At 44.8% G+C, this 13232-nt stretch overlaps 1 protein-coding gene across 1 annotated transcript in view; it reads right to left on the bottom strand.

The window, feature by feature from the left end:
* Nucleotides 1–12477, bottom strand: part of SYNE1 (spectrin repeat containing nuclear envelope protein 1) — a 392090-nt gene extending 379613 nt beyond the window's left edge. The window contains exons 1-2 of the mRNA XM_059700015.1: nt 12342–12477; nt 4962–5229 (exon numbers count right to left, since the gene is read on the bottom strand). Of these exons, the coding sequence (XP_059555998.1) occupies nt 4962–5028 (67 nt within the window). The 5' untranslated portion in view covers nt 5029–5229; nt 12342–12477. The remainder of the gene's footprint in view (nt 1–4961; nt 5230–12341) is intronic.
* Nucleotides 12478–13232: the final 755 nt, after the last annotated feature.

The following is a 13232-nucleotide window of genomic DNA, read 5'->3' as shown; positions in this document are numbered from 1 at the left end:
ATAGTCAACATGGATACATTAATTAAAAATCCTTAAAGTAGATTATCTTCAAATGAAAAAATGAATGTAATAAAAGTCAGCCAACAAATTTTATTAAGTAAACATTGTGTTAGAAGCACTATGAAAAATTACAAAGAGGCTAAACTCTTATCATTATCTTCAAGAAATTGAAAACCTGAAGAGTTTAGACCAGGGGTGGGCAAACTTTTTGACTCGAGGGCCACAATGGGTTCTTAAACTGGACCGGAGGGCCTGAACAAAAGCATGGATGGAGTGTTTGTGTGAACTAATATAAATTCAAAGTAAACATCATTACATAAAAGGGTACGGTCTTTATTTTTTTTTTTTAGTTTTATTCATTTCAAACAGGCCGGATCCAGCCCGCGGGCCATAGTTTGCCCACGGCTGGTTTAGACATTTATTTTTTTTAGGTGTAGCTATAAAGGAAAGTGTCTCCACAAACCACCTGCTAAATTGATCCCCATAGTCGTTAAGAGCAGAAAATGTATATACTAATTATTTGCTTTTAACATTTGAATACCCCTGTATTATACTTTTTGTCCGGTATTTGCTTTTAAGGTTGTATTTAAAGTGATGAAAGTTACAGAAAACAGTCATTACTCTTAAGATCAAATGAAACCCCGCATTGCAGTCTGTCTGCTCATCCATAATTCAGGATCCCAGCCTCAAACACGAGGCTCAGACAAGCACAAATATTGGCAAAGGTGAAATACTGAATGACTACAGTAGCAGCTAAATGATGTAGCAATCTGTGTGTGCACTTCAATCTTCTTGCACTAGAAATAAAAATTAAAAGCATAAAACAGCCAAATATTATGGTTATAAACTAAATAAACAAGAGAGGAAAGCCAAGTTGCCACTATTCAAAGCTACATGCTTTTTATTAGTTATGGATGGATCTGATATGGTAATAAGACCCAAGATGTGGAAAGGCATTTGTTCCTCAGATTATCTATCCAGGCCCCCAAAAGAGGGGATGGAGGGGGAGTGCAGATTCTAGAAGAATGCTCTTACAGGTTTGAACTTTGAAATTAGCAACTCTAGTTCTATTTAGGTTAATAGAAAAGTATTTTTCCTCAAAAAAATGTCTTCATGTGTCTTAATTATCTGGGCAATATTGCCCACCCTCCATTTATAAGGAACTTGGTCACTAAACACTCTTGACAGAAGCCAGGTCTTCTCTGTCCGGGACATTGACTCTTTCTTGGGCTGAAAACATCAGTGAGCCACACAGTGAGAGCTGAACACAGGAGGGGACATGTCCCTCACCAGCTGAGTCAGCGGAATTCACCCAGCAGATCAATAGATGAGCAGACAGATCTGCAGGCCCCTTCACTTCCAAGGTTCATTTTGTTTCCACTGATGTAGGCCAGGCTAGATGTGGCCCCAAGACCTTACATTTTATAACCATTAATAACATATCCTATATAATAAAGAGGTAATATGCAAATTGACCATCACGACCCTGCACAAGATGGCCGCTCCCATATGGGCATAAGATGGCCATCCCCATGTGGGCCCAAGATGGCCACCATAAGATGGCTGGCAGGGGAGGGCAGCTGTAGGCAACCAGGCCAGCAGGGGTGGGGGGGGGGCAGCAGTTGGGGGCAACTGGGCCGGCAGGGAAGCAGGTAGGTGTCGATCAGGCTGGCAGGGGAGTGGTGAGGGGGTGATCAGGCTGGCCGGCAGAAGTGGTTAGAGGCAATCAGGCAGGCAGGAAGGTGAGTGGTTGGGAGCCAGCAGTCCTGGATTGTGAGAGGGATGTCTAAGTGCTGGTTTAGGCCCCAATCCCTGTGGGATTGGGGCCTAAACCAGCAGTCTGAAATTCCCCAAGGGGTCCCAGATTGGAGAGGGTGCAGGCTGGGCTGAGGGACAACCCCCCTCCCAGTTCACAAATTTCATGCACCAGGCCTCTAGTATATAGATATATGCATATATATATATGATGTATATACATATGAAGTAGTTGATGCTAAGAGCTAATGAAAATTGTCTAGTGCTCAGAAATATCATCTCTTTCTAAACTATAAGGTTTATTGCTCTAAATTTATCAGGTACCCTTATGACATGTTGTAATGTTTTCTTTGACTAGAAAGAAAATATATATATTTATAAAATATATATATAAAGTATAGTCATCTCACTATGTAATAAAATTACTAGTTTTATACAGCACAGAATATATAAAACCATTATAATTCCTCTCCAAATCTGAGAAAATTGCAACAAATGATCAGACCTTTGCCTTCTCATGCAATTTCCTTTCATGGCTATTGCAACAGTTCACCACATCACAGTATTTATAGTTTTCAAAGCACCTTCATCTATCATCTCACTGAGCTTGACAACAATCCCAAGAGGGCCAGTCCACATTTTGCTAGTGGGGTCCCTAAGTGCATAGATGTTAAATAGGACATCCACTGTCACAGGTGAAGGAATGGGGCGGGGGGGGGGGGGGGGGGCGGAGCTCTAATGCTTTCCCCCATTCCACACACATCTCAAGAAAAACCACTTATATATCCACCACAAAAAATATTTTAATTTTTCGACCCAGTAATCCCACTTCTAGGAATATATCCCAAGAAACCAGAAATAACAATCAGAAAGGATATGTACACCCCTATGTTCATAGAAGCACAATTTACAATAGCTAAGATTTGGAAACAGCCTAAGTGCCCATCAGAAGATGAATGGATTAAAAAACTGTAGTACATCTAAACAATGGAATACTACACATCTGTAAAAAAGAAAGAAGTCATACCATTTGTAACAGCATGGATGGACCTAGAGAGGATTATGCTAAGCAAAATAAGTCAGTTGGAGAAAGATAAACATCACATGATCTCACTCATATGTGGAATATAATAAACAACATTAACTGATGAACTAAAATAGACCAAGAGGCATAGAAGCATCGAACAGACCATCCAACCTCAGAGGAAAGGTGGGGAGCGGGGGAGGAGAGGGAGAGAGATAAACCAAAGGACTTGTATGCATTGCATATGAGCCTAATTCATGGACACAGTCAGTAGGGGGGGAGGGGCATCTGCTGGGGAGGTGGGAATGAGCAGGGAGAAGTAAATGGGGGAAAAAGGATTCATATGTAATACTTTAAACAATAAAGAATTAAAAACAATAAATTACATTCAAACATTTAAAAAAATATATTTAAAAAATAACCACACTAAACATCAGTACTCTTCTCTCTCCTCTTACCCCTAACCATAATCTTAAAAGAGTTGTCATTCAAACCAAAATAAGAATAAAATGTCTGTAGGATCATAAGCCAATTCTGAATTATTTTCAAATTTACTTTTTATAATTTCCATTTATTTCCAATCGCATCCAGAGAATTTCCCCCATTAAATGCACTCAAAGGAAAATCTGCTTTATTAGCTAATTACCTTCCCCCATAGTTTGTAAGAGACCTGTAAGTTTCCTTTCCATTACTTCGAAGATGAGGTCACTGCGACACCAAATGCATAGAATGGTTCAGTAATGAACACCCAGGAAAACAGCCAAGACAAGACACAGAGGCATGGAACTCCAAATTCAGTATTGGAGTTCTGAATGCAAGAGGCAGCCAGTCAATGATGGGCTGTTGACGTACAACTTACACTGGACAGACACTTTCACTGGAGATCCCTGGCACTGGGCAGACCCAGTCAGAGGTCTGTTCAGCCTATGGAGGAAGTCTATGCCCACACACTCAACAGAGATCTGTTCTTTCATCTGGTCAGGCTCTTTCTGGCATTTCAAGTGGCATCTTCCAACAATAAATGCGAAATAAGCATCACTCACGCCGAAGCATCAAAACTCTGTCCGGGCAGATAAAAAACGATTGGGGATCACGTGACGAGGGGAGCTTCTAATTGGTGGTTTCTGGTCGGGTGGGGAAACTCCCAGTTTCACTCACGACCTGATTTTCTAAAGCTGGGAGCATGTTCCGGGCCATAAATATCCAGACGTAAGCATTTAGTCTGTATTTGAAAGGTCAAGCGCGCCTAACTGAAAATTAATGCTGTGCACATCAAGTCCACTGCAAGCCAGGGAAGTGGAGTTATGACAGATTAACATGATGCCCAAGGTGCGAAGCCACACTGATCACTTGCTGGAGATTCTAGAAAACCGGAAGGCCAGCCTGTAACATTATTGGACAAAGACTAGAGCAAATCCCTGCTAACGCTGGGTATTTTTGTATCCTGAGCACATGCGTTTGAGGCCTGGGAGAGGCAGAGTGGGAGTTGTACAGAGAAGCAGACTTGTATCTATAGACGATGATGACTTTTATGGCTCAAGGAGTATACATGTTGAAAGAAAATTCACAAATAGGAATCGTTTATGAGCTGCCATAACCTTTGACTGTTGATTCCCTTGCAAAGAGCACCTTGCTCTTACAGGAACAACACAGGTGGGAGCGGTTCCAGTCCACAGGCTGCCACTAACCACTGATCTCAGCACCCCTTTGGGCCTCTTTGGCCCATTTTTCTTAGAGACTTTCTATGTCTCTAAGGGCTTTCCTGCTGGGATAACTAAGCCACTGGTTTACTTATCAGACAATAGCATCTAGTTACTTGTTACCACTGTCACGACACCTCATGGGGCGCTGTCACGGAGCTGTGTTGCCATTTGTTATTGACAGAGAGTTTGCTATAGCTCTGAACTCCCACTGGACACCGGATAACCATTAATAAGGCCACACAAACGCAGATGCAAAATCAACGTGAGAACTTTGTCTTTTTGCTACATAAAGAAGACAGAATCTTAAGGTAGCATCGACTCGTTTGAAAACACTGGGATAAAAGACATTTTGCTATTCCTTGTTATGATTTCATAACATTGAATAAAAATGCAAGCGCCTTGAAAAGTTCTGAGATAAACGGATATTGAAAGCATAGTAACAACAAAACCCCAAAACGAGGGCCGCTTCTGTGCCTCACCTTGCAGCCTCTGCATCACGTTGGCAATGTCCCGCGGAGACCGAGAGGCCATCCTGGAGGCTGCCATGGTCCCCGCTGCAGCATGAAACCCACAGCAGAGACGCTTGCTCCAGGCAGAGCAGGACTAGGTCGCTCCAGAAAACACCTTGAACTTCACTGGATCTATGGGGTCATGATGCAACCCCAGGCACGGGGGCAGCCAGCGCGGAGACAGCACTCCCAAAGGCGAAACCACTTCTTTTCCTTCCTCTTCAATAAACTCAGGAACCTGAAAAACACACAGAACAGGTACATTATTAAAAAAAATCCACGTAGGTCACCATAGTGCTCAAATCAGAACTATTTCTATTCAATTTGAATAAATGATTCATTACCAAGTGAAATGACTACTGGGGAAATACAAGGTACTAGGCAACTACTAGGAATTTTGATGATAGTTGATAAAACAAATACATACACAAGACATATGCAATCAAATTGGTAGCTAAGAGGAGAAGTGTTCACTTTTAGTTCATGGTTTTAAAATATAAACTTTCTCCAGTGGTCTATGAAAAGTGAAAGTTTAAAACATGGAGTTCCATTTCTCTTTACCCATGGGCTCTCTCTCTCTCTCTCTTTTTTTTTAATATATTTTATTGATTTTTTACAGAGAGGAAGGGAGAGGGATAGAGAGTTAGAAACATCGATGAGAGAGAAACATCGATCAGCTGCCTCCTGCACAACCCCCTCCTGGGAATGTGCCCACAACCAAGGTACATGACCTTGACCTGAATCGAACCCGGGACCCTTCAGTCCACAGGCCGACGCTCTATCCACTGAGCCAAACCAGTCAGGGCTACCCACAGGCTCTCTCACCTGTGCTGTGTTAGCCTGCTTTGCACAGCTGATGTTGCTGTTTTGTTTGTACACTTCCCAGGAATGAGATCAAATCTTAGCTCCTAATAACACTTTGGTGAATTAAAACATAAATACAAAACTATTTTATTCTAAAATTTTGAGTTTCAAATATCCTGACTTTAGGAGTCAAAATTGGTTAGATTTAGTGTTATTTTTCTCCACACTGATTCTGAAGTAAGTTGTAAGGGTGGAGTAGGAGTGGTTAAGCAGACAAGACATTTTCCTTCTAACTTCTTCCTAAAGTCTCTGCTTTGGTCCAGTTTAGCTCATAATTCTTCAGTGGGGGAGGGGGAAAAGAGGTAGGAGAGTAGTTGCTAAAAATCTTGACATTGAGACATGTACTTGGAACAAGAATTTCTTAACCCTGGGGTTAGCTGAAGAGAAGGTTTTGCCACAGATAAAATAATTAATGACAGAAAAAGAGGAAAGTGAAAAATGTGCCCAGAGAAAGAAACTTAACCACGGGGCCAAACCAGAGGGGCCTGTGTGAGATGGCACTCATTACAGTTCACACGCATCTCTGTGATATGATGATACCAGTAAAGGTGGAGAAGAGAAATGGGGAGGGGGGCAGGGGAGGATGCTAAGAACAAAACTGTAAAGAAAACACAGCACATGTATGTGGGATGGTCCACCTGTCCAAAGGAAAAATAAAAACATAAGAGGAGTCTATGAATGCTATCAAAAATTCTATTATCAACTGAATGTATATAAATAGCATTATTTGTGAAGGGTTGGTTAAGTAGAAGCGTGTAAGTACAATGTACAACTGGCTGTAAGGTGTCATTATTAACACTAGTATATAATGGGTTAGAATGCACAAACTCCAAGCTGATAGTAAGCTTTTTTAATTATTTTATTTTTTTAATATATTTTGATTGATTTCAGAGAGGAAGGGAGAGGGAGAGAAATATAGAAACACCAATGATGAGAGAGAATCATTGACTGGCTGCCTCTTGCATGCCCCACACTGGGGACCAAGCCCAAAACCTAGGCATGTGTCCTGACCGGGAATCGAACTGTGACCTCCTAGTTCATAGGTTGATGCTCAACCACTGAGCCACACCAGCTGGGCAACAGTAATCTCTTTTAGATTACCATTTTGAAAAGGATGCAAAACATTGCACACCGCTACTATCCCCAAGTGCAAAAGCATCTAAAAGGTGGACTGGGGCAGGGAAGGGGCTCTGGTCACTTAGCAAGTTAGGGGATGGGGTGGGCGCAGTGAATAGCATTAGTTGATAAAAAGGCAGCGGCGGGCTTCTCTTGGCTACTTGAAAGGATATCCACTAGAAGTAGACCCAATACTTGGCAGCTTCTCGGCTAAAGGAGTGCTTCTCAGTGGGTGGCTCTCCGAGTGATTCTCAGAGGAGAAATGATTACTATGGCTGGCCTGTCATGCATCCAGGCCCACAGCCTGCGATGACTGTGTACCCATTAGCAGCCTTCACCTCCTGGGGACAAATATTCCACCTGCCCACATACACAAGCTACCTTAACCTGAAAACCAACAGACAACGAGAAGTGCCTGAGGAATCTTACAAGGGCCTCTTCTAAGCTGTTAGACAGTTAGGTTCTCCAAATGCAACACTGTAACTTTCTGAATTCTATCTATCTATCTATCTATCTATCTATCTATCTATCTATCTACATACACTGTATACTAAGTAGGGATGAGGAAAGAGATTCATTTTCATTCAGCTGCCCCACACCAAGCCATGCTCAGCACTGTAGTTCACAGATGATTGAGACATGGCCACCACTGTCAATCAAGAATTGTGAAATTAAAAGAATTTTTAAAAAGTCATTGCATTGCAGATCACCACGTTCCTACCCTCGTGTAGTTCACATTTATGTTACCCAATAGATTAATACTGAAATATGTATCTATCCTTCCCTCCATCCCTCTTTTGATACCACATAAAAGCCAGAATAGCTCTGCTGTGTCCACCTTCAGCTTATGCATCAGTCTTGCTTCTACAGTATGTCCTATTCCTCTTAGTACCACCCTTCAGCATTATTTTCCCTCAATTGCTCCAATACTACCCATCTATACTATTATGCATATGATTTGTCTTATATTTTTCACCATTATTAGCCTTGGCTCACTCTAAGATCATTGCTAGCCTTATCTCATTCAAATTAGACCATGGACATTTTGCAGGTAAAGAGACTATAAGTCTTATTGCTTTGACATCCCACCTATTGATACCAAATATATCTGTGAGCACATTGCAGTCCTCAATACAGATTTTTGTTTAATTAAATCAAGTTCATAATACTTCACCTCTATGAGCTAACTCCCAGAAAACCTTCCACCCCCTGCAAAAGGGGTTGATGCAATATCCTTCCTATTTTAGACACAAGATTAAATATTTTGCATGTGTACACATATTTCCTCTTTTGCAAAATTATGATACTCTTGCTTTTTACTGATACTTTAACTTCAGAGGACATATCATTTGATTTAAAAAGTTTAAGTGAGTAAAACAAAGATAATAAAAGGAGACTGGGAATTAGAAGCTAAGAGTTCTAGGTTTAGTTTTGTTCCAAACAGTTGGGTGATTTGGAGCTGGTTCTGTGGACAGAGGCTCTTGACCACTGCCTGTCCCGGGGAGTGTGGTGCCAAGAAATGGGCTAAAAAGACGTGGAGCCGAGTCCGAATTCTGCCTCTTACTGTCCATGTGACCTTAAGATAAGTGAACTTTTCTGAGCACTTGTTTCCTCACCTGTAAAAGGAAGTAATTTTATGCTAATAAGTTTGATTTCATCCTGCTAAATTAAATTTAAAATGTGCCTGGCATGTGTAGTAGAGTTTCAGTTCCTCGCTGGCTCCCACCTTCTTTCCCCTGGCCTCCGTTTCTCTCCCTGCAATTAGAGTGAAGACATGCTCTCAGGTGAGCTCTTCAGTTCCAAAACCCTTGGCGGCACCTGTGACAGCTAAAACCACGGCTGGTACAAGGTCACAAGATCTTGAAGGTCACTCCTTGGACTGACTGATTACCTAGCAGTGGCTGTGGCCGTGATCTCTGAACCAGAATGATGGGAAGATAACCGTGTCCAGGGTGATTAAAAGTTTTAATAGGCACAGGATATTGTGAGGGTGGGAGAGGGAGAGGGGAGCAACCAGTATTAGGATGGAAAGGGAGAATTAGGTAGACATTGCTAGGCGGTGTACCAATGAGCAGTCCCTGCACCATCTCCAAACCCTTCCAGCAGGAGGAGCTGAGATGACAAGGGAGCTAAGTCCATCCTCCATATCTATCAGAGAGGCAAGATTCCTGAATTTATTATTTCATTCAGAAAAAAAAATGTATTGAGAAACTATTTGACAATGGTACTAAGTAAACAGCAGTGAACAAGATAAGCCTCTCTGAGAGCTTATGTACCAGAGGAGGAGATGATAAATCAACACTACAGCAAAGTAGAGGGAGTGTTGTAACGCAGAAACCCAGGGTTCTGTGGAAACAAGCTCAATGCCCAATCAATAGCCATCTGCTGTATTTATTGTGCAGGATGCAGAGGGATTTTAACTGTCTGCTGTCTGGGATTCTCCTTTCTGAACAGCATTCTCTTCTATCACCCACACCTGTGACAAGCACAGCAGCAAATCATCACGGCTGGACCTTGCCAGTCTCTAAGCCAGTGGTTCTCAACCTTCTGGCCCTTTAAATACAGTTCCTCATGTGGTGATCCAACCATAAAATTATTTTTGTTGCTACTTCATCACTATAGTGTTGCTACTGTTATGAATCGTGATGTAAATATCTGATATGCAGGATGGTCTTAGGCGACCCCTGTGAAAGGGTCGTTCGACCGCCAAAGAGGTCGCGACCCACAGGTTGAGAACCGCTGCTCTAAGCAGCATGGACAACGGGCTACTGAAGCGGTTTCTTGTTTGTTCTCCTAAAAGGGAAGACACTAACTAGGAAAAACACTAGAAGAAACACTACGAGGCTACAGAAATACATCTTAAAGCGACATAACTACAGGTTTAGGTGTGGAGAAACGAGAGCAAAAAATTCCAAACCCGCAACAATCAGAGATGAGGTGGCTCATTTCTGACTGAAGAGGATGAAGTGACACCATAAAACATAAGCTGATGGACAGCACGCTGCTGGGGTGTACATGAAGTACGGCTATTACTTAATCAGCTGCCTAAATATGCTCAAGAATAGCATCGCTATTAAAATCCACTTAAACAAAAATAGAAAAGCTAATGAATGCATTCCGACCTCCTTCTAGCTAAGTTCTTTGCTGGAATGAGTCACATAAGTGTCTAATTTTAAATTTCATTATTGATTTTCTCTTTCACCCTTTAGTAATGGTCTAATTAACAACAACAACAAAACTAAGGTGGCTAAATGGAATAAAGATGGCTAACGGGAAGAGGCCCATCCTGGAGTTACCAAAATACAATGCTACCGTATGTGTGGGGGGTCAGTGAGTAGAACTGGTAATTACTCACTATTATGACATCTACAGGGCACCAAATAAGCATTGGTCCTTAGCCTGCAAGAGCAAAAATACAAACAAGTCATCAAAAGACAAAGTACAGAGCCGATGGGCATGAAAGATATTGTCACGATTCAACTTCATTTTTATAAGCTTGGAGTATTATTAATCATGCCCAAACACATCAGCTACCTTTCTGTCCTACTTTGCTAGAGTATATACCGCACTCTTTGCCAAACATGAGCTCTTGTTGAATTAGTCCCTAAGGAAGGTTACAGGACTATACTACAGAGGAGAAATGCAGATTTCCTCACCGGGGAGTCCTGGGTCCTGTGGCTGTCACCTTCAGGCCACAGGGTGTGGCGGCAGAATCTAGCGCGGGAACCACAGGAGAAAATGCTACCAACCTTGCCCAATCATGGGCTTGCCTCCTCTTTCCATTACACCTCCTCTCATTTCTAAGAAGCTGTTGCGTAATTATCAGAGAGCAAGTCTTAGGTGTAGCACCCTACACATTTCACACAAGCAATTCTTGAACATTTAAAAATGGTAAACTACCCTTCCCCAATCCCTACTCCTTCGCAGAAAAGAATCAAGTGAGAAGAAGTCTTTTTATGGGCCCAGTGACGACAGAAAGAAAGCAGTGGGGAAAATCACCAGCTGAGAAAGATAATAATGAGACTATCACGTAGAAGCTAAGCAAATGTTTTCAAAGGTTAGCAATGTTATCTGAGTCAAGCTGCACCTTTATCTTCTGCATGAAACATACTAAGCTAGCCTTCATCTGGCACATTTCATTCTGAATTTGCCACAAAGTAATACAGATTCAAAGACACAAGAAGAAATAGACATGTTCTAGTCCACTGCGCTGGTGATGTCAGGGACTTTTTATCTATATTATTCATCTTTTTCACCTTGGGGAACAGCAAGCTTCTGAAAAAAAACCATCCTCATGACTCATGATTAAATCAGCATTTTACCCACATGTGGGTCGCATGAATAACCTTTGCCTAATTGAGAATGATTACACTTTCTCTTGGGTAGATCTGGTTTCTGGTTACAAATGTTTTCTTTCGGCAAGTGTCTCCCAGATGAAGACAAACATAAGAACTAAAGAAAAGAAAAAATAATAATAATTCACTTTGAACTTGCTTAACCTTCACCGAAAAATGGCAGCTACAACCATGGTTTCTACTCCAAACTGAGCATCTCAGACATGAACATTCCGGGGTGGTAGGGCCGATTCCACAGCGGATGCTTCTGGCTGGGCTGGGCCCGAACCTGCAGCCTCCAGGCTGTTACCCAGGCTGCACACCGAACCCGTTTCCCAAAGGGGTCCCTCTGCTTTGCAGCGGATGCTGCTTCCTGTTGCCTGGTCCCCTGCCCCTCGCCCGGCACCTGCCGCCCCGGGAGCACCCTTGCACAGGACTCCTCGGGCAGCCACGCACCACCCCTGTCTGAAACGCGTGTTTCTGGAGGAGAGGAAAGTTGTCTTGCCCCCTAGCGTGGGCTCTCCGCGGAGGCGTTTGCTGGGTGACAGCTGAGGAGAGCCTGGAGCTGGGGCCTCCTTCAGGCTTCCAGCCCTGGGCTTTGCCGCCCGCCCCCTCCCTCAGCCCTTCCCAAAATAGTCTGGGCTGGAGGAAGGGAGGCTCCGAGAATGCGTCCAACGCCCCACACCTCCCATCGGAGAGGAGCCGCAGTGCCAGCCATCACAACGAGAGGGTGGCAGCCTTTGGCTTGGGCATCACTGGAGCCCGAGAGAGGTGCCATAAGCGGAAATGACAAGCCAGAGAGGGGGCTCCGCAGAGGGGCAGCTGCGTACAAGATGCTGGGAACACGCTCCCCTCCTCCGGCCTCCCCACCCAAGAGCGCCGCACGCACACACACGGCCCCCGCCTTCCCCCCAGCACGCACCGCCCGTGAAGCAAGTGCAAACTTGCTCGCAATTTGTCTGCCATCTCTTCGGCTCGCACCCAGCCTCTCAGCCCCTCTCCTTCTCTTCCCGCCCCCCATCTCTCCTCCTTTTACCTTCTCTCTCCCGGGCTGGCCCAGGCTCCAGGCGGCGCAGCGAGCGAATGGCCGGCGCCGTCTCCGTCGCCCGGCGCGAGCGGATGCAGGGCTGCGGGGAGCCCGCCGCCGGTTCCGAGGACAACGCGCAGGGCGGGCTCCCGAGCCGCAGCCGCGCTCCCGGGCTGGCGCACCGGCTCAGCGGGCGCCGGCTGCTCCGCCACGCTCCCTCCTCTGCAATCCGGTCCTCCCCCCGGCTGCACCCTGGGGGTTTAGGCCTCCCCCTTCGCCCCCTCCCCCGGCCCCCCCGCCGCTCCCGGAGCGAATACTCCTTTCCGAGGGGCAGGTCGGGTGTTGGTGCAGTTCCCAGGCGGGGTCCCAGCACTACCCGGAGTCGCCACACCCCTCCTGGCCCCGCGCCAGGCTCCAGGTTGCGCCGGTCCCTGGACGGGGCACCGGGAGGCCGTCTGACAGGCGTCCCTTACCTCCCTCCCGGAGATGCAGGGCCTCGGGCTTTTATCTGCAGCAAGGTCAGGCCTGTGACCCACCCTCTCGGTGAGCCTTTCACCTCCTGGGGGCTAGGAGGGAAGAAATGGCCTAGAGCCCCAGCAAGACTATGTGTGCGCCGGCCCCTAACTTCGGCCTGGGGTTTCCTCGCCCGGTGGACCTTTTTGGAGCAGAACCTGTCTTGAAAGGCTGGGGAAGTGCCCCGATGGTCCCAGGAAGGAAGTGATGCAGTTCAATAAGAACATTCCAGGGCTCCCATTCAATGGACTTCTCAGAAAGATAACAGCAGCTGACCTTTTGACTGTCAGTTCAGCAGCCCGTAGCATCACGGAGACTGGCCGGGCTTTGCAGGGTTTTGCTATTGTTGTTTATCAAGCTTCGCTCTCTTGAGAAGGCACTGGGCAT

This window comes from Myotis daubentonii, chromosome 6 (genome assembly GCF_963259705.1).
Source record: "Myotis daubentonii chromosome 6, mMyoDau2.1, whole genome shotgun sequence".
NCBI classification, from domain to species: Eukaryota; Metazoa; Chordata; class Mammalia; order Chiroptera; family Vespertilionidae; genus Myotis; species Myotis daubentonii.
Note: the sequence above shows the minus strand (reverse complement) of the source record. Positions and strands in the feature narration are given on the sequence as shown.